This window comes from Oryctolagus cuniculus, chromosome 2, assembly GCF_051225735.1.
Source record: "Oryctolagus cuniculus isolate XC-2025 breed Fujian yellow rabbit chromosome 2, ASM5122573v1, whole genome shotgun sequence".
Classification (NCBI taxonomy): domain Eukaryota; kingdom Metazoa; phylum Chordata; class Mammalia; order Lagomorpha; family Leporidae; genus Oryctolagus; species Oryctolagus cuniculus.
In genome coordinates, this window is record NC_142868.1 from 3281936 (window position 1) to 3303083 (window position 21148).

Sequence of the window (21148 nt, forward strand, 5' to 3'; positions counted from 1 at the left end):
TTCCTGTTTTCCTCTTTCCTAATCTCTGTTGAGGATTTCTACCAATGATTTCCACTGATCTGTCACAAAAGCCCCTTATTATTTCCTCTAGTAGCTTCGTCTTGCTATGGAATCTGTTGTGCTACTTTTAAATCTGTTATTATAGTTTCCAGTTAAAAGATGCCCATGTAGTTTTTCCTGTATTAGCTATTTTTTAAAGTTTTATTTATTTGAAAAGGCTGGCAGAAAGTGGGGGGGAGGGGAGAGGGGAGAGGGGAGAGGGCAGAGGGCAGAGGGGAGAGGGCAGAGGGGAGAGGGGAGAGGGGAGAGGGGAGACGGGAGAGGGAGAGGGGAGAGGGGAGACGGGAGAGGGGAGACGGGAGACGGGAGACGGGAGACGGGAGAGGGAGAGGGGAGAGGGAGAGGGGAGAGGGAGAGGGGAGAGGGGAGAGGGCAGAGGGCAGAGGGGAGAGGGAGAGGGGAGAGGGGAGAGGGGAGAGGGGAGAGGGGAGAGGGGAGAGGGGAGAGGGGAGAGGGGAGAGGGGAGAGGGGAGAGGGGAGAGGGAGAGTCTTCCATCCTCTGGTTCCTTCCCCAGGTAGCTGCAACGGCCAGGGCTGGGAACCTAGAGCTTCGTCACATCTCGCACGCGGGCGCAGGGGCCCAAGCACCTGGGCCATCATCTGCTGCGTTCCCAGGTGCATTAGAGGGGAGCTGGACGGGAAGCGGAGCCCTCCGCTCCGGGACGCCAGCATGTGAGTGGTGCTTAACGCAGCAGGGCACGGCGCCGGCCCCTGCGCTGGCTCTCTCGTTGCTGACACTCCCCGCATCGCCCCATCGCGAGTGCTCGCCCTTATCTGCCGGAGCATTTTTATGCCAACTGCTCTAAAATCCAGCACCTGCTACCTTGGCTGCGGAGTGGACTGACTGTACAGGCAGCTCTCGCCCTTCCCAAGCCAGGCGGGTCTGAGCCGTGCAGACACTTGGAGTACTGTGTCGTGGGTCTCCGGGTTTGAGCGAATCTCTTGGGAGGTTGATTCTGATTTGCTGACATTTCTGATCGTTTGTTTTGGTTATTTGAAAGGCAGAATGGGAGGAGGACAGAGAGAGAGAGAGAGGTCTTCCATCCGGTGGTCCACTCCCCAAGTGGTTGCAACCAGCAGGGCTGGGCCAGGCAGAAGCCAGAACCAAGAGCTTCACCCAGGGCTCCTACTTGGATGCAGGGCCCCAAGCACTTGGGCCACCTTCCGCTGCTTTCCCAGGCACATCAGCAGGCAGCGGGACTGGAAGTGGAGCAGCCGGGACTTGAACCGGCAGGATGCCGGCACTGCAGGCAACACCTTAGCCCGTTACGCCCCAACACCGGTCCCGCCATTTCTGTTTTACAAAGCAGTTTATCCAGCTGGATGGCGGACACGGCTCCAACCAGCTTCCTGTGAGCTGTGTTCTAAAGCCCTTGTAGCACAGCTTCTGAACTTAGCCCGCAAGTGCACCAGCCAGTGGCCGGTCTGGGATCTTGCGGGTCAGATTCGGGTACCCACAGTGGGTGCACCGCCCAGTGGGAAGCCGGTTCTTAAGAACCTGAAAGGGTCACTTTCCTGAGCACCCCCTCCCGGCGACGCCCAGCACCTTCCGGTTCCCTGGGTCTCCCTCTTCCTGGCTCTCTAGCTACAGCCCCACAGCTGTGTGTGCCACAGGTGCCTCTCCCTCTCCCTCCCTCTCCCCCACTGTCTCTGCCTTTCACACAAATTGTTACTAATGACATTAAAAAGGCATCAGTTCACCCCGCCTTCCTGGGGACAAAGCTCTGCCACTCGGTTCCGCCTGCTGCGGGTTCCAGGCTCCGGCCACGGCGAGGCTGTGCCGAGGGCTGCAGAACAGGGACACAGACAGGAGGCAGCTGCTGCACTCTGGGTGTCGGAGGCTCGCTCAGAGCATCTCCCGGGGTCCCTGTCCCCGGCGCATCCACTGCCTGAGCTCTGGCTGTAGGCTCAGGGGACCCTGAAGTCTCAACTTCCCCCGCAACTTTCCAGAATTTTCACCCAGCGGCTGCCAAGCACTCGGCTCGGGCTGCACAGCTGCACCGGCGGGAGAGGCGCCTGGAGCTCGGGCTGCACAGCTGCACCGGCGGGAGAGGCGCCTGGGACGTGCGCGCTCCATCCCACCTGGCGTGGAACCCACAGGCTCGTCGAGACGGCACAGGGGGATGACAGTGGAGGCAGTTTCTCGCTGGTTTTAGGATCCGCCTGTAGGCCCGTCGGGGTGCTCCCAGCTCCGCAGGCGGCGTGCTCACCTGTGGCCGCGGCCTCGTCTTCTCGCAGCCCTGTCCTTCCCTGCAGCCTCCGACGCCACAACCAGCAGCTTCCCTGACGCCGTCGGCTCCTCGGGAACTCGCGCACACGGCGCTCCGCCCAAACGCGGCAGACGACGCTCCAGCCCACCCCAGACAGTGTCAGCCTGAGCTCTGACGCCTGCCTGGCTTACAGAGCTTCACTCTTTCTTCTTTTTTTTTTTTAAAGATTTATTTTTATTTATTTGAAAGACAGTTACAGAGAGAGGTGGAGACAGAGAGAGAGGTGTCTTCCATCCGCTGGTTCACTCCCCAGATGGCTGCAACGGCCGGAGCTGAGCTGATCTGAAGCCAGGAGCCAGGAGCTTCTTCCAGGTCTCCCACGCAGGTGCAGGGGCCCAAGGACTCGGGCCATCTTCTGCTGCTTTCCCAGGCCACAGCAGGGAGCTGGATCGGGAGTGAGGAGCCGGGTCTTGAACTAGGTCTTGACCTGGATGGAGTTCCAGGCTACTAGCTTCAGTCTGGCTCAACTCTAGCCAGTGCAGCCACTTGGGGAGTAAACCAGAGGACAGAAGATCTCTCCCTCTCTCTCTCTGTCTCTCCCCTCTCTAACTGCCTTTCAAATAAATAAATAATTCATTCGAAAGGGCAAAATGACGGAGAGGAAGGAGAGAGAGGTCGTCCATTGATTGGTCCACAATCCAAATGCTTACAACAGCCAGGGCTGGGCCAGGCCAGAGCCAGGAGCCTGGAGCTCCACTTGGGCCTCCCACGTGGGTGGCAGGGCCCAAGCACTTGGGCCACCTCTGCTGCCTTCCCAGGCCATCAGCAGGGAGCTGGACTGGAAGTGGAGCAGCTGGGACTCGAACTGGCACGACGTGGGATGGCGTGCCTACCCTCTCTGTTGCTTTTTAAATGGTCTTGAAAGGCTCACAAGGCAGCTGCCTACCTAGGAAGCATCTGCGGCTGCTGGGCGGGAAGCAAGCACGGGGCTCTGGGTGCAGCCCTGACCGCCAGCGGCTCAAGTCCAGCCGAGGTGTCCGAGACGAGCTGGACACGCAAGTGCCCGGGAGGGACCCTGACGTTCGAGGGTTGGGAAGACAAGGGACCCAGCAAAGGAAACCAAAGAGGCGCAGCAGCGGGTGACCCGGAAGTGGGGGAGGGAGCCCGCAGGGGTCAGCGGTGGCGATGCTGCCGACAGGGCAGGAAGACACGGTGCACAGCTGCCAGGGTCACCCGGCAAAGAAACCTTACTTTCAGAGGAATGTGCCGGGTGGTCTAGAAACTTCTGTGGGCCCTGCACTGCAGGCTCCTCCCCCACACCATTTATCCCAAGGGCAATCAATCATTTGCAGACTTGTCTGAGCCGGGACGAAGGCACCAGCAGGATCTCCCTTCACTGCAGCCCAGGAGGGACTATGCAGCGGTTCCGCACCTGCGCGACAGACGAAAGGACCACGGACTCCGAGCAGGGTCCCCTGGTTCACAGCAGGGACAGCACCTGTGACGCGGCATCACCGCCGCGCCAGCGTGGCCAGGCCCCTGCTCCCTGCACATGCGGCCTCCCCCGCCTCTCATCTTCTCCAGCCCAGGGGCAGCCACAGAACTTCGCAGAGTGGGGAGCTCGGGGCCCCTCACCGCTGGGGTGCCCACGACTGCGTCCATCCCGGGGTCCGAAACGCCCCCCTGCCCAGAACGACCTGCAGCGTTTGTTACCACACAGCGTTGGGCTCCAGACCCAGGGTGCGTCTCTATCTGGGGTGAGGCCAGGGTCTCTCACACACTGCACCCAATGACCAGGTGCGTGGTGTGGGGCCGCACGTTGAGCCACAGCTTTGCGGCAACTCTCCTATGCCTGGTCATCTTGCTTCCCCTATAAAGAAATTTAATGTAAGCAGAAAGAAAATATGACTTAATTTTCAAAACCGTAACATATGAAAAGGGAACTGAAAGTAACAGGCAGCATTCGGCACAGCAGGTTCAGCCGCCACCTGAGATGCCGGAGCTGGAGGCCCGGCTGCTCCCTGCTGATCTGACCGAGCGCCTGGGGCGCAGCGCAAGATGATCCGAGCATTTGGGCCCCTGCCACCCGTGCGGGAGACCCAGATGGAGTTCCCGGCTCCTGGCTTCGGCGTGGCCCACTTCCAGCCATTGCGACTATTCGAGCAGTGAACCAGCAGAGGGAAGATTGCTGTCTCTCCCTCTCTTTCTCAAACTCTGCCTTTCAAGTAAATAAATAAATCTTCAAATAGAGAAGACCTGGCTTCGGAATTCCATGCTCCGTGTCAGAGTGCCTGGGCTCAAGTCCTGGCTTCCTGCTACTGTGCACCTTGGGAGGCAGCAGGTGATGGCTCAAGTACTTGGGTCCCTGCCACCCACACGGAGACCCAGGATGGGGCTCCCAGCTCCCAGCTCCAGCCTGACCCAGCCCTGGTGTTGCAGTCTTTTGGAGAGTGAACCAGCAGATACGAGATCTTTTAAATCAGTAGATGAGACCTTTGTGTTTGTCTGTCTCTGCCTTTCAAATAAATTAAATAAATAAAAATCTGGAAAAATATTTTCAAGATTTCTCCTGAAATGGAAGTCTACAAAGCCACGCCAAGAAAAGTGACCCAGTTTGGGGCCAGTGCTGTGTGGTAGCGGGTCAAGTCACTGCCTGCAGCACAGGCAGCCCTTACGGGCTCTGGTTCAAGTCCCGGCTGCTCCACTTCCCATCCAGCTCCCTGTGATGGGCCTGGGAAGCAGTGGAAAACAGCCTGAGTCCTTGGCCCCCTGCCAGCCAGGTGAAGGACCCAGACTTGGCTCCTGGCTTTGGTCTGGCCTAGCCCTGGCCGTTGCAGCCATTTGGGAAGTGAATCAGCAGAGGGAAGATGTCTCTGTCTCTCCCTCTCCCTCTGTAACTCTGCCTTTCAGAAGAAATAAAAACAAATCTTTTCAATAAGAAGGAAAGGGAAGGGAGGGGAGGGGAGGGGAGGGGAGGGGAGGGGAGGGGAGGGGAGGGGAGGGGAGGGGAGGGGAGGGGAGGGGAGAGGAGAGGAGAGGAGAGGAGAGGAGAGGAGAGGAGAGGAGAGGAGAGGAGAGGAGAGGAGGAAAGGAAATGGCCCAGGTAGAACGCAGTCAGGTGCGGCCAGCATGCCCTGGAAAACCCACACGGCACCCATGCCACACAGGCCCCTCATAACGAAGGCTCACTGACCGCTAACTCTGGGCCACGGTACAGCACACACATTCACAGCCACGCGGGGAGCGGGTATCAGAGACGCCCACTTAGCAGAGGAGGAGAGCGAGGCGCCGTCAGAGGCGCGAGATCCTGCACACAAGAGGGGGACAGCTGACAACCAGGTCCAAGCCTGCAGGTGCGGGCTCCAGCGTGGCCCCTGGAGGCAGGGCTGTGCTCCTGGCCCGCTGAACAAGTGACAAGTCCTCCGGGGTCCCCCTTGCTGGTGCTCAAGGCTGCCCCCTGCAGGAAGGCAGCAGCACAACAGCAAACACATTCCCAGCCCTCCTCACCCCCACTGCCCTAACTCAGCCGCACCACACCGGGGCAGAGCAGGGAAGCAATCCCGGGCAGTCTAACTCCCACGTCCGTGTTCTCCGATCACCAAGCGACGCTGCTTCTTCCAAGTAATGATTATATAAAACGATGCAGAGAGCGAGCCCCTAGCCCGGCGGTTCCGACGCCCAAGCCCCACAGCGGAGCGTCCGGGCTTCAGCCCTGGCCGCTGACTCCAGGTTTCCAGCAACACGGACCGGGCAGCGGCAGTGAGGACTCAGGTAACGGGGCTCCTGCCGCCCACGACCCAGGCTGGCCGCTGGGGAGCGAGGCAGAGGGTGGGAGCTCTCGTCTCCACTTGTCCCTGTCCCTCACATCAATGTTAAAAAAAAAAAAAAATTCCCCGAGGAAGGGGAAGGAAAGGGCTCCGAGTTCTGCAGGCTCCATCTGCCCTGAGCTCTGCCGCCACCAGCCCGACCCTCGAGCCGCGCGGGCCCGGGCCAGCCTGCTGCCCAGAGGCTTCCTCCCGGGCTCTGGCAGCCAGGGCGTTGGGGCGGGGGACGAGACCGGCGAGGCCAGAGACAGTGCGCCAGCAACCCGCTCTGGGCAGCACGGTGCGGCTCCTGCCACAGGTACACGTTGATGCCGGAGCCAGGAGCCAGGTTCTTCTTGGAGGTGCCTACCCTGAAGCACGGGCTCTCTGAAACCTTGCCAGCGACGTGGCTGCCCTCCTTCCCGAGCATGGCGGCTGACGCGGCCCCCGTCATCCCTTCGGCACGTGTGCAAGCCCGCACAGCAGGCGGCCCAAGTCCAAGACGTCACCTCTCAAGCACAGGTTCCCACGCTGACTGCGCTCGGTCGCCAAGGTCTGGACGAGGACCCCAGGGAGCGGCAGACAAGATTCCAAACAAATGCGATCCGCGGAGGGTGAAACACACCGCGTGGAAACCCCCCCGCGTCAGGGGCCCCGGCTCCGAGCTCACGTCTTGTCCCCACCCACAGTCAGCGCCGGGGGGGACTGCCCCCGCCACCCCCGCATGCCACACCCCTGGGGCAGACCCCACTTCTCACCTGGACGAGTGCAGGAGCCGGGGTCCCGCAGGTAACCCCTTCTCTCCTGACCTCTGTGACGCCTGCACGGGCCCACAGGGCTCCGGTCTGAGCCGGCTTCAAGGCACCGCCTAGCCCTACCGCCAGGGTCCTCTCACTGCTCTCTGGCCTCCGCCTCAGGTGTCACACACCGTCCTCAGTCTCCTGCCATCCCCACCACCTGCCCAACTGCCTGGGCTGCATTCCAGCTCTGCCCCCACCAGCTAGACGACCCTGCACAGCTCACCCGCCCGTGCCCAGTGGCTCTTGGGTAAACTGAGGAAAGCACGCTAAAGGCCCAGTGCCAGTGCACCTCGCCAAGACGTGCACAGCTCCTGCTCTGGCGTCACCCCTCCTGTGGCCCCAGCAGCAGCCACGAAGCCCGGTGCTCTGGTGCTGGGCAGGCCCTCAGGCGTCTACTGACCAACCGTCCGTGAAGACGAAGCTGAAGGAGAAGGCAGGGCTGCTGTGGGCAATGTGACAGCCCCAGGACGCCAAGTCAGGGGCCACTCGGGTCTCGGGGAGGGCAGGTGCCGAGGGCCGGGGCGGCCTGGCCACGCTGAGCTGTGGCTGAGCACGACCTCCTCCTTGTGAAGAGACGCATTCGCTCCCGCTGCCGTCACTCTGCCAGGGAGGTGACGGTCCCAAGGCCCGGCCTCACCCGGAGCCCCGACCTCCTCAAGACAGGCACTTTGCGAGCGGGCCAGCCCTGCTGTCCCACACCAGCACCGGGTCTGCACGCGAAGAACCCACGGCAGAACGCTTGCATGGCAAACGCAGGGAACACAAGTGTGGGGGCCACACACCTGCAGCCAGCAGTGGAGGGCCGAGGGAGTCACGTCACAAACACCTAGAGCCTAGCGGTGCGCTGCGTGCAGAGGGCTGTGACACGACCACGGCCGCCCTCGCCACGCTCGCGATACAGGCACGCAAGGGACGCGCAGCGCTTCCTATCTCCCAGCTCCGGGAGCGGCCACTCGGCAAAGCCCAGGCACGCGGTGCACACACACGGCACGCTTCCGGTCCCCCGCCGTGGGTACCTTTTGCGTTCTCTTCGAGTCTCTCCGGGCATTCTCTCGCAGTGGCACTTTTCCGAACAACTTCCATCCCGAGTCACTGTGTGTGTCAAGTCTTGAACTGTGTTTTCTAGCAAGCAAATTCCTATAGGAAGAAAATGAGAAGGTTAGGGAATGTCGCTCCACCCGAGCGGACAACGTGCCCAGCCCGCACGGGCTCCGGCCTCGACCTTCACACGGACGCAGGCCCGGGCAGCAGGAGAGGGACTCAGCTTGCAATAAACTTCCTGATATTCAGCCGTCACCACGTACAGATTCCGTAATCTGGAGTAAGGAAATGCGTGAGGTCATAACCAGCGTTTCAGAAAAAGGGAGCTTTCAAGTCAGACTGAGCCGAGCTGGAAGTCCTCACCCATTCACCTGCTGTGCGACCCTGCACCTCTCTACACCCCCATTTCTCAGGCTTAACAAGGGGCGCCACCCCAGGTTCCACAGGTTGTTAAGTTAAAATGATAGTCAGGGTTTACGAACAACCTCCAGCTTGATGTAAATGCCCTACAGGGTCCATCAGCACTACCTACTTATCAACAATCTTCAAATACCATAAAAACAAAGTCACACAGGACCGGGTCACAAGGCCCTCTCTCCAAGGATATGTAAACAAAAGGTGCCCCAAAACATAAACAAACCCCGATGTTGGTACAAAACCACACACTGAATGGCTTCCAGAGGCCCCTAGCAGGTGCAAGGTGGGCCTGCAGCTCAGAAAGGCTGGCAGCCAGTCTGGAAGGGTCCCCGCTGTGAACCTGTTAACATCTACTCAACATAAACGAGGAGAAGGGATTCAACCCCGCTGAATGAAGCAGAAGCCCATGAGCCCAGGTAGATAGGAGGAGCAGGAGAGCAGGAGAGCTCACAGGGCCTCCCAGGAGACCAGAGGCCAGGGGGACGGGGCACAGGAAGGCCCGGCTGGAAAGCGCTCCCCACCAGTCACGTGCTGACCACCAAGGCAGCACAGCGGGCACACTTTACACACTGGAGAAACCAGGGACACCACGGTCAAGACAAAGCACCGAGACTTGACAGCACCTGTCCACGGCACAAGAATAAACCACGAGGAAGCCCAGACACAGCCACGCCCTGAGATGTCAACGTGGCCAGAGAGGCCGCGGAAGTGTTTCCGGTTGGATGAGACTGAGGAGAGCTGAGGAGTAGAGCGTAAGACGCTGAACTCTACCTGGACCAGGACCCAAACTGGGCTGGGACGGTTCTGGGTCACTGATGAATTCTGAGTCAGACTACGGAATATTCCAGCACAGCACCGGAACAACATGAAATCTCCTGATTTGTAGAAATTTATTTGAAAGGCAGGGAGACAGAGAGAGAAACAAAGATTACTCATTTAGTCCACCACCCAACATTCCTGACAGACAGGGCCAGACAGAGGCCAGGAGGCAGGAACTCAATCCAGGTCCCCCACACTACGGAGCCGTGGCCTGCTGCTTCCCAGGGTGTCCTCCAACATGGACACAGCTGTCCCGGGCTCCAACATGGACGCAGCTGTCCCGGGCTCCAACATGGACGCAGCTGTCCCGGGCTCCAACATGGACTCAGCTGTCCCGGGCTCCAACATGGACGCAGCTGTCCCGGGCTCCAACATGGACGCAGCTGTCCCGGGCTCCAACATGGACTCAGCTGTCCCAGGCTCCAACATGGACACAGCTGTCCCGGGCTCCAACATGGACACAGCTGTCCCGGGCTACAACATGGACACAGCTGTCCAGAGCTCCAACATGGACACAGCTGTCCCGGGCTCCAACATGGACACAGCTGTCCCGAGAAGCAGCTCCATGGCTGGGCCAAACTCCAACCCCAAATGTCCTGATAACTACGCTGTGGTTATTTCAGACAACGCCCTTGTTCTTAAGAGATCTGCTGACATAACCAAGGGTGGCTGGGTATGGTGTCTCCAACTACTCTTCTAATGGCTCAGAAAAACACACACATACTGTATGCGTGTACGTAACACAGAGAGCAGGGAAAAATAGGGCAAAATACGGTGAGGATTGGAGAAAGGGGAACGCTCGCACGCTGTTGGGGGGAGTACTAATTAGTGCAGCCACTGTGGAAAACAGTATGGAGAGTTCTTTAGAAACTAGAAAGATGCCTTTCGGTCCCGCAGCGCCACTCGGGGTACACACACAGACATGAGCTCGCTGCATCACAGACACCTGCACCACCGTGTTCACAGCGGCACTGTCCACCGCAGCCACAACGTGAGCCAACCTCGGTGTCCACCATCGGAAGAATGGACAAGGAAAACGTGGTCCTGGGGCTGGCGCTGCGGCGTAGTGAGCTAAGCCTCTGCCTGCAGTGCCGGCCCCCCAGGTGGGCTTCGGTTCATGTCCCGGCTGCTCCTCTCCCCATCCAGCTCCCTGCTGCAGTGTGGGAAAGCAGTGGAGGACGGCACAGGTACCTGGGCCCCGGCACCCACGTGGGAGACCCGGAAAAAACTCCTGGCTTCGGATCAGCTCAGCTCTGGCCACCGTGGCCACCTGGGGAGTGAACCGGAGGACTAAGACTTTCTCTCTTTCTCCCTCTAAGTACCTCTCAAATAAATAAATAAAATTTAAAAAAAGAACGAACACGTGGTATATACACACAACGGAACATTATTCAGCTATAAAAAGGAATAAATTCTACGACTGCAGCACAGTGGACGTGACCAGAGGACGTCACGCTGATGATCTCTGAGCCAGAAACCGAGAGACAGATACTACGTGTCTCCCCCATAAATCAGGAACAAGGACACGCTGTGAGGTCAGTATTATCCCAGAGTTTTCTAACGGTATTCTAGACCTCTGTCAAGCCAATGGTTAAGAAGGTTATGCTAGGGGCGCTGTGGTCAGAGCTGGGCCCCCTCCGGCAGGGCCCGCTTCCCACAGGGCGCCAGCCTGAGCCCTGGCTGCTCCATTGCAATCCAGCGGAGGAGGCCCGGGGGCCCCCGCACCCACACTCCAGCTCCTGGCTTCAGCCTGGCCTGGTCCTGCCTACTGTGGCCATTTGAGGAGTGGGCCAGTGGATGGAAGAACTCTCTCTCTCTCTCTCTCTCTTCCTCTTTCTCACTCTGTAAATCTGCCTTTCAAAATAAATCTTTAAAAAAAATGCTTTACAGCTGTAAATATTTATGGTTATTTTTAAAAAGTATTTATTTTACTATATAGGGTGAAATGGCCATTTTTCCATTCAATTACTGTTCATAGCCATTGTGTGTACCCACTGGACTAGGGACCTTTGGCTCTTGTTAAACCTCTTATCTGGTGAAGCACTAAACCTTTTTGAAAGATGCTATCTTTTTATTTATTTATTTATTTATTTTTTATTTTTTTGACAGGCAGAGTGGACAGTGAGAGAGAGAGACAGAGAGAAAGGTCTTCCTTTGCCGTTGGTTCACCCTCCAATGGCCGCCGCGGCCGGCACGCTGCGGCCAGCGCACCGTGCTGATCCGATGGCAGGAGCCAGGTGCTTTTCCTGGTCTCCCATGGGGTGCAGGGCCCAAGCACCTGGGCCATCCTCCACTGCACTCCCTGGCCACAGCAGAGAGCTGGCCTGGAAGAGGGGCAACTGGGACAGAATCCGGCGCCCCAACCGGGACTAGAACCCGGTGTGCCGGCGCCGCTAGGTGGAGGATTAGCCTAGTGAGCCGCGGCGCCGGCCCAAAGATGCTATCTTAAAAACTAAAAAAAAAAGGGGGGGGGAGGGGAGGGAATATCATTATAACAATTATATACAAACTAGGGCCGGCACTGTGGCACAGCGGGTTAAAAGCCCTGGCCTAAAGCCCTGGCATCCCATACGGGTGCCGGTTCTAGGCTCAGCTGCTCCTCTTCTGATCCAGCTCTCTGCTATGGCCTGGGAAAGCAGTGGAAGATGGCCAAGTCCTTGGGCCCCTGCACCTGCGTGGGAGACCCGGAAGAAGCTCCTGGCTCCTGGCTTCGGATCAGTGCAGCTCCGGCCGTTGTGGCCATCTGGGGAATGAACCAGCAGATGGAAGACCTCTCTCTCTCTCTCTCTCTCTCTACCTCTCTCTGTAACTCTTTCAAATAAAATAAATCTTAAAAAAAAAAAGAATTGTATACAAACTATATTGAATTGTTAAAAAACAATAAAAATTAAAACATTTTAAAATAATAAAAAGAAAAACCAGCAAAATGCAAATAGTAAATCTGGATAAAAGATATACGGGAACTCCTAGTTTCGTTTTTGACAACTTTTCATAAGTTTGAAATTACATCAAAACAAAGTCACAAAAACTCTGAGAACAAAGGACAAACGCTGCACTGTCCTCTCCTTGCCTCCTGTCCAGGCTCTAACAGAGTCCATTTCAGAAAAGGTTTCATGGCCCAAGGCACTTTCTATTTACGCTTACAGGAAATGAACTTCAAGCTATCAGAATCCACTGAACATCTAAGATTTCACCATCGATAAAGGACTTACACAACTGAAACCAGGCAGAGACCTCAGGCTCGCAGAGAACACCCGGCACCTGGGCACCCAGAGCCTGGGCTCAGGACGGCCGCACGGCCTCTCCCGGGGGAAGGCACAGACGCACTCGGGCAGGGGACGGCCCAGGAGGGAGTGATGCTGCTTCCTGAGCTGAGCCGTCGGCGGGTGGCGTCTGGGCGGCCGGCTCCCGGATCTGATAACCTGGGCAGTCGGGCACAAGCGGCGGTGCCGTCTGCCAACAGGGCCTGCAGGAGGTGACGAGAGCGACAGAAACCTCAGGGCGTCACCTCTGCCAGTACCCTACAAAATACAACTTAGGCAAACTAAAAATGTAACTTATCCCAACTCAAGGCTGCAGGCTGACCTCCGCGTAGAGCTGACCTGCGGCCATGATTCTGAGGGGTCAGAAAGGCGCCTCGGGTTCATTCCACATCGGGACAGTGGGTGGAAGCCCCACCCCAAACAAGTCACTGCAGCCAGGGCTCTGAGGAGAAGGGAGCCACCCCCAGCACCGACACCTGCTCACCACGCCCACACCCTCCAACCCGCCTCCACCCCCAAGTCCCGGTTCTCCAGAGCGCGGGGAAGGCAGCAATGCCCAAGGACCTGCACCACACGTACTCAGCCGGGGTCCGGGGCCTCCTTGGAAAATGCAAGGGGGCCGGCGCCGCAGCTCACTAGGCTAATCCTCCGCCTTGCAGCGCCGGCACACCGGGTTCTAGTCCCGGTCGGGGCACCGGATTCTGTCCCGGTTGCCCCTCTTCCAGGCCAGCCCTCTGCTGTGGCCCAGGAGTGCAGTGGAGGATGGCCCAGGTGCTTGGGCCCTGCACCCCGTGGGAGATCAGGAGAAGCACCTGGCTCCTGCCATTGGATCAGCACGGTGCGCCGGCCGTGGCAGCCATTGGAGGGTGAACCAACGGCAAAAGGAAGACCTTTCTCTCTCTCTCTCTCCCTCACTGTCCACTCTGCCTGTCAAAAAAAAAAAAAAAAAAATGCAAGGGAAGAAGAGCCCACCCGCTTCTGTCACAAGACGGAAGGTAAAATGCCAAGGCACTGAGGTCTGATACAGGGTAGGGAGCATCTCTCTCTCTCTCTCTCTCTCTCTCTCTCACGGGGGAGACAGCACTGTGGCCTCGGCGCTCGCAAAAGCCAGCCGCAGAGGTGGCTCTCCGCACACCGCGTCCCCGGCCTGGGAGGCACACGGGACACAGCGACCAGCTGGAGAGGCGGCGGCGGGGTGCAGGCAGCGGTGAGCACAAAGCCTGTGTGGGTCTGCCACGTGCCCTGGAAGGACAGCTGACCGGCCACAAATGCATCGGCACTGTTTTCTTCCTCGAGAGTCACTGACCTGTGAAAATGAGAGAGGGAGAGACCTTCCATCTGCTGGTTCACTTCCCAGATGGCTGAAACGGCCAGCGAGGGGCCAGGCCGAAGCCAGGAGCTTCATCCAGGTCTCCCATGTGGGTGGCAGGGGCAAACACTTGGGCCATCTTCCAGGGCTTTCCCCAGGCCACTGGCAGGGAGCTGGGCCGGAACTGGCACCCACCTGGGATGCTGCGTTGCACACAGCTGCGTTACACCTGCTACGCTGGCACCGGCACTTCTTTTCCAAGGCTTACTTGAAAGGCAGTGACAGAAATAGAGGGAAGTGGGGTGGGGGGAGAGAGAGAGGGAGTCCATCCACTGGCTCACTCCCCAGGGCTGGTCCAGGCAAAGTCAGGAGCCAGAAACTCCACCTGGTCTCCCACGTGGGCCACCACCGGCTGCCTCCCAGGCTCAGCGGCAGGAAGCTCGACTGCAGGCCAAGGCCCACTGCTGCGGGCCCTGCCGACCGGGGAGCAGGACAGCACCCCCTTGTGAGCACAGTGCCACCACACAGCACTCTGGGGCGGCTGCTGTGTGCAGACGCTGCTGCGCTTTGCAAAGCAGCGACCAGATCTGGGGGGTCACAAACGCAGCCATCGAGCCCCTGCCTTAACCTCCGCCGGGGACCCTCCCTCAGCCGCAGCTTCAAACACGGCTCACACAAGGTAACCAAACAGCTCCAACGTGTCCGACAGAAGCGACTACTCTGAACCCACAAGTGAGGTCACGTCCCCTTGGAGCTCACAGACGCCGGCGGGCGTGAAACAAGAAAACCGCCTGTGTGCTGGCAAGCCGCGCCGAGAACCTGCAGGAGATGCGGCCGTCAGGGGCAAAGAAGGGAACTTCCTTACTGAACAAGTCTCTGCACTGTTAGACAAAGTGACAGACAAGAACTACCACTTTCGCAATGAAAAAAGGAAGAGGAGTCCCGTCAGGTCCAGAGCACTTCCCCTGTGCCGGGCGCTGGGGTGGGTGGGTGGGGGCAGGGGGCGGCCGGGGGGCGGCCTCTAACCCCCAGCGGCTCCCGGACTGAGGAACCAGCGCGTGGGGCCGAGCCCGACACAGCTGGCGGGGTCACTCCTGCTACCCTGTTCCCAAGGAGCGAAACCCACAGCAGCAGCTCTGCGGCAGGGTCACACACAGGGGCTGAAACGGCGCCGAGGGTGACGAGGGTGGTGGCCGATCAGCCAAAGCCTGCCTGCCCCTTCTTCTGCCTCTCTCCAGCCTCTTTCCTGGGACCCTCCTCCAGGTGAGTCCCCAGCTCTCTCCAACTCCCCCCAACCACAGGGTCACGTCAGACATCACCCCCCAACGTCGGCAACCAAACGTCAACCTTCCAGTCTAAAGACTCACAAAGACAGCTCCCGGTCCAGCTTGTCTCACTGGTGAGGGCTTCCAAACATGGAAGGGAAAAAACCACAAATTCATTCAAAGAACAAACCTTTTATTAAGCTTGCTCCTCCCTCCCAGGCCACGGCCCAGATCAGTCAACAGAACAACTACTGACAGAAGACTTGTGCAGCCAGGACTCCTGATGTCCGTCTCAGACCACCTGAGTGCAGGGTATGAGTGTGGGTGCTGGGGGGGGGGGGATACATTTTTAAGTCTCCTATGAAGGCTTTTAATTATTTTTAAATGCATATACAGTAGCATTGGCCTTTATCATGGCACAGTATGCCAGGCCACCGTCTGCCATGCTGGCACACCATGTGAGCGCCTGTTCTGGTCCTGGCTGCTCACTTGATCCAGCTCCCTACTGATGTGCCGGGGAACAACAGAAGATGTCCCAGGGACCGGGGCCCCCGCCACCCACACGAGAGACCCAGCTGGAGTTCCAGGCTCCTGGTGCCCCAGCTCAGGCTACTGCGGAGTGAACCAGTGGACAGAAGAGCGCTCTCTCGCTCGCTCGCTCTCTCTCTCTGTCTCTCTCTGTAACTGTCGTTCAAATAAAGTTTAAAAAATAAATCTTAAAACAACAGAGAAGAGCACCATTGGGCTGTTCTCATACTTAAACAAAATTTTTTTACCTTTTTGGTGTAAAGTGCTACAAGTCTGAACACATGGGTAGTTAAATTATCAAAGAAAAATTTATAGAACTCTACAAAAACAGAAAAACACTCCTTGGTCCATTTTATGAGGCTAGCACAATCTTATTTAAAAAAAAAAAAAGAAAAGAACTAGTTATTTATTTATTTGAAAGACTGTGGTGGGATGAGAAGGCCATGCTAAGGTGGCCACTGGCAAGCGAGCGTCAGTTACTCAGGAATGGCTTTGAATCCCACCTGGCAACGGAGCCTGCCTGCCTGGCAACAGGCTGTGATTGGTTAGATTATAGACCGCCCCTTGACTGGATTGGCTGTCTTGACTATATAAGCTGCTGTACCAACAGAAATAAACGAGTCTGCAGGCTGCTCGCCTCTGGCCTGCTTTCACCCAACTCCCGGGCTCTGTGTGGTGACTCTGTGCCTCTTGCCCCCACCACGCTCCTCCTCTCAGAACGCATCCTCTGGAAGAAATCAACCTCAACAAAAGACAGAGTTACAGTGAGACAGAGACAGAGACAAAGAGATCTTCTATCCACTGGAAGATCCAAATGGTTGCAACGTCTGGAGCTGCGCCAATCTGAAGCCAGGAGCCAGGAACTTCTTCCGGGTCTCCCATATGGGTGCAGGGGCCCAAGCACTTGGGCCATCTTCTACTGCTTTCCCAGGCCATAGCAGAGAGCTGGATGGGAAGTGGAGCAGCTGGGACTGGAACCAGTGCCCATATCAGATGCCGGCACTGCAGACAGCAGGTTAGCCTGCTGCACCACAGAGCCAGCCCCAGCACAACCTTGACACCAGCACTGAAAGGAGAACTGCCGCTCACGCTCTAGTGACGCAGGCAGAAAAGTCCCAAACACAGAACTGGTAAATCAAGTCAGCAATACGCACACAGTGTAATCCATCATGAGCAAGTGGGGATTGCTGGGACTGGCTTAACAGGAGAAAAGCACAAGGCTATCAGCACATAAACAAAATGCAGGCAACAATGTCAAACTATGAACAAAGAAAACAGCATCTGATAAAATGCATTAAACCAGCTGGCGCCGCGGCTCGCTAGGCTAATCCTCTGCCTGCGGCGCCGGCACCCAGGGTTCTAGTCCCAATTGGGGCGCCGGGTTCTGTCCTGGCTGCCCCTCTTCCAGGCCAGCTCTCTGCTGTGGCCTGGGAAGGCAGTGGAGGATGGCCCAAGTGCTTGGGCCCTGCACCCCATGGGAGACCAGGAGGAAGCACCTGGCTCCTGGCTTCAGATCGGCACAGCGCGCCGGCCATAGCAGCCACTTGGGGGCTGAACTAATGGAAGGAAGACCTTTCTCTCTGTCTCTAACTGCCTGTCCAAAAAAAAAAAAAAAAAAAAAAGAAAAAGCATTAAACCTAGGAATAAAAGAGAACTTCCTTAATCTGATAAAAGCTTGCTTGCTTGCTTTTTTTTTTTTTTTAAAGCAGAGTTATGGAGAGAGAGGGAGATCTTCCATCTGCTGCTTCACTCCCCAAACGGCCACAGAGGCCTGGGCTGGGCCAGGCCAAATCCAGGAGCTTCATCCGGCTCCCACATAGGGGCAGAGGCCCAAGCACTTGGGCCCTCCTCTGCCAGTTTCCCAGGCCATTAGCAGGGAGCTGGATCAGAAGTGGAGGAGCTGCCTGCGAAACCATCATCCCACGTGAGCGTGGGTTCAGGGTCCAGCGACTCCATTTCCAATCCAGCTCCCTGCCAATGCACCCAAGAAAAGAGCAGAGAAACCTAAATAAATGGAGAGAAACGCCATGCCAAGATCAGAAGTCTTCATATGGTAAAACTTCATCTGCTACAGATTTTTTGGTAGGAACTGCCAAATTGATTTTAAAAATTTGTATGGAAATGAAAAGGACCAAGAATAGCCAAGACACTCTTAATGAAGAGGAACTACAGAAGGGCTTCCACTATCAGACTTCGAGATCCATCTCAGGGCCGGCGCTGTGGCGCAGCAGGGTAAGCCGCTGCCTGTGACACAGCATCCCACGTGGGTGCCTGATGGAGTCCCGGCTGCCCCACTTCCCATCCAGCCCTCTGCTCACGCACCTGGGAAAGCAGCAGAAAATGGTCCAAATGCTTGGGTCCCTGCACCCACGGGGGAGACCTGGATGGAGTTCCAGGCTCGTGGTTTCAGTCTGGCCCAGCCCCAGTCATTGCAGCTATTTGGGGAGTGAACCAGTAGATGGAAGATATTCTCATTCATTCTCTCTCTCTCTCTCTCTCTCTCCTCCCCCCCCCCTTTCAAATAAAATGAAGCGGGGCCGGCACTGTAGCACAGTAGCTAAAGCTTCCGCCTGTAACGCTGGCATCCCACACAAGCATCGCTTCATGTCCCAGCTGCTCCACTTTCCATCCAGCTCTCTGCTGTGGCCTGGGAAAGCAGTGGAAGATGTCCAAGTGCCTAGGCCCTGCCACCCACATGGGAGACCCAGATGAAGCTCCTGGCTCCTGGCTTTAGCCTGGCCCAGCCCTGCCCATTGAAGCCATCAAGAGAGAAGAAACCAGCAGATGGAAGATCTACCCCACCCCCCTTCTCTCTCTCTCTCTCTCTCTATATATATAATTCTATACATTCTCTCTCTCTATATATATATGTATATTTGAGATATACATATATAAATCATAAATAAATCCTTTCTCATAAGAATGTAAAATAAAGTTTTTAAAAAGTTGAAAAATCGGCCGGCGCCACAGCTCACTAGGCTAATCCTCTGCCTGCGGTGCCGGCACACCGGGTTCTAGTTCTAGTCGGGGCGCCGGATTCTGTCCCGGTTGCCCCTCTTCCAGGTCAGCTCTCTGCTGTGGCCCGGGAGTGCAGTGGAGGATGGTCCAAGTGCTTGGGCCCTGCACCCCATGGGAGACCAGGAGAAGCACCTGGCTCCTGGCTTTGGATTGGCGCAGCACGCCAGCCGTAGCAGCAATTTGGGGGGTGAACCAATGCAAGGAAGACCTTTCTCTCTGTCTCTCTCTCTCTGTCTAACTCTGCCTGTCAAAAAAAGAGCTTAAAAATCAAAAAATTTTAAAGAATGAAAGGTAAGCCATAGGGCAGAAGATACCCGTAATACGCATACCTGACAAAGGCCTCTTACAAGACTGCGTAAACTGTTCCCACCAATCTGTGAGATAGCCCCAGGCAGGCCAGGCACTTAGGATTCCAAATGCCCAATCAGGCGTGAAAAAGTCCACGTACCATTAGTCATCAGGGAAGTGCAAATGAAAGCCAAGATGGTCGGCTGGCGCTGTGGTGCAGCAGGAGAAACCACCGTCTGTGGTGCTGGCAGCCACACGGACGCCGGTGTGAGTCCCGGCTGCTCGACCTCCGATGCAGCTCTAATGCACCTGGAAGGCAGCAGAAGGCGGCCCGAGTGCTTGGGCTCCTGCATGCGTGTGAGAGACCCAGAAGCAGCTCCTGGCTCCTGGCTTCGGGTCGGCACAGCTCCGGCCGTTACGGCCATTTGGGGAGTGAACCAGAGGATGGAAGATCTTTCTCTGTATCTCTGTTTCTCTCTGTCTGTCTCTCTCTCTCTCCAACTCTCCCTTTCAAATAAAATAATCTTTTAAAAAACAACCACCACCAAGATACCCATGTTGTCACTGGAAACAGGCAGGCTGCCCATAACAACTTTCAGTGTGGGTGCGGAGCAGCCAGAGCCCTGTGCGTTGCTGGCGGAGTGAACCAGTGCAGCCGCACGGGAAAACCATGCAGCAGACGTGACCATGCCACCCCCGGCGTCTGCGCACCGCGACACACAGGCGCGCAAACACCGTGACCAACATCACCCCATGGTCGCACCACACAGAACACGTGGTGCGCACGGAACATCAGCCACAAGAGGACAACCGCAGGACTGCAACCGTCCAAAGTTCAAATGAAGCAAAAACCATCGGCCGCGATCAAAGTCAAAACAGGGGTTACCCTGGGCAGTGGGGCTGACAGGGAAGGGACCCAGAGAACACTCCTGCGGTGCTAATCTCTATTCTGATCTGGATGGCTTACTTATTAACATGCCTAGATCTGTGCGCTTTAACACTACACAGCCGTCACTGCACTCAGCTCAAACCGCTCCCTGCGGCCGCTCCAGGCTGACCGCCCTCTGTGCGCCCGAAGCACTTGTGTGCGTGTGTCCTCCACAGAGACCTGGAATATCACATTTCAGAGGCTGGTGCTGGGCCGTAGTAGGTAAAAGCTGCCGCCTGCAGTGCCAGCATCCTTTATGGGTGCCAGTTCATGTCCCGGCTGCTCCACTTCTGATCCAGCTCCCTGCTAATGGCCTGGGAAAGCAGCAGAGGATGGCCCACGTAGGAGACCTGGAAGAAGCTCTTGGCTTCGGCTGTTGCAGCCACTTGGGGAATAAACCTGCAGTTGAAAGGTCTCTGTCTCCCTCTCGCTGTAAACTCTTTCAAAATAAATAAATATTTTTAAAAAATCACATTTTAGTGATTTACATATCACCTCCCACTATGACCGAGGGAGGGGGTTGCTACTTGTCTGTATCCCCAACGCCTGGCACCAAACCCACTGGTCGGCACCACACCTAGAAGTAGCTCATTAACTGACCTTGAAATGACCGTGTCTCCCCTGGAAAGCCGCCTGGTCCACACAAGACCCAGTGCCCCCCGTTCCCGGCCTCCTTCAGCTCCCCTTCAAACACTCTCCAGCATTTAAACATGGGAGGGGACAGTCAAACAGGAAATCACAGGGTGTGTGTGTTTCAATGTGTATTTCTTTTCATATACTTGCAAGGCCGAGTGTCAGGGGCAGAAAAAGAAAGATTCACTTTTCATCCCCTGATCACTCCCCCAAACTCCCCCAACAGCCAGGGCCAAGACGGCTGAAGCCAGGAGCCAGGGCTCCACGGGGGTCGCTCACACCGAGATCATCCACGGCCTCCAGGTGCAGCAACAGGAGGCTGGGTCAGGCCTCAGACCAGGCCCTCTGATACGGGGTGCACGCACCCCACCAGTGCCGCAACAGCTGCAGGGCCGCAGCTTCCGGCCAGCTTACTCCCAATCTCCAAGTGAATACTGAGGAAAACAAGAAAGCGTGCCTGACAACCGTCTCTAGGCACTGCCACGTGCGAGGGGAGGAACGGAACTGCTGCGTGCCTTCAACCCCAGAGCTCCAGCATCGAGGGGGGGGGATCAGGGCTCAAATCCCAGCTGCACCACAAGGTGCCCGACTGCGGGCAAGACGTGAACCCCTGTGGCCCGCACGGTGGCGCAACAGGTTAAAGCCCCAGCCCGCAGTGCTGCCATCCCATATGGGTGCCAGTTCTAGTCCCGGCTGCTCCACTTCCAATCCAGCTCTCTGCTATGGCCTGGGAAGGCAGAAGAAGATGGGCCAAGTCCTTGGCTCT

The 21148-nt window shown here is 57.1% G+C and overlaps 1 protein-coding gene across 5 annotated transcripts in view; it reads right to left on the reverse strand.

Moving 5' to 3' along the window:
- Positions 1 to 21148, reverse strand: part of TBC1D14 (TBC1 domain family member 14) — a 103065-nt gene that overhangs the window by 52755 nt on the left and 29162 nt on the right. For all 5 annotated transcript variants that reach the window (XR_016229720.1, XM_070069552.2, XM_089326893.1 and 2 more), the window contains exon 3: positions 7890 to 8010. Coding sequence is in view for 4 of the 5 variants with exons in the window: in XM_070069552.2 (XP_069925653.2) it covers positions 7890 to 8010 (121 nt within the window). In the remaining variant the exon portion in view is untranslated. The remainder of the gene's footprint in view (positions 1 to 7889; positions 8011 to 21148) is intronic.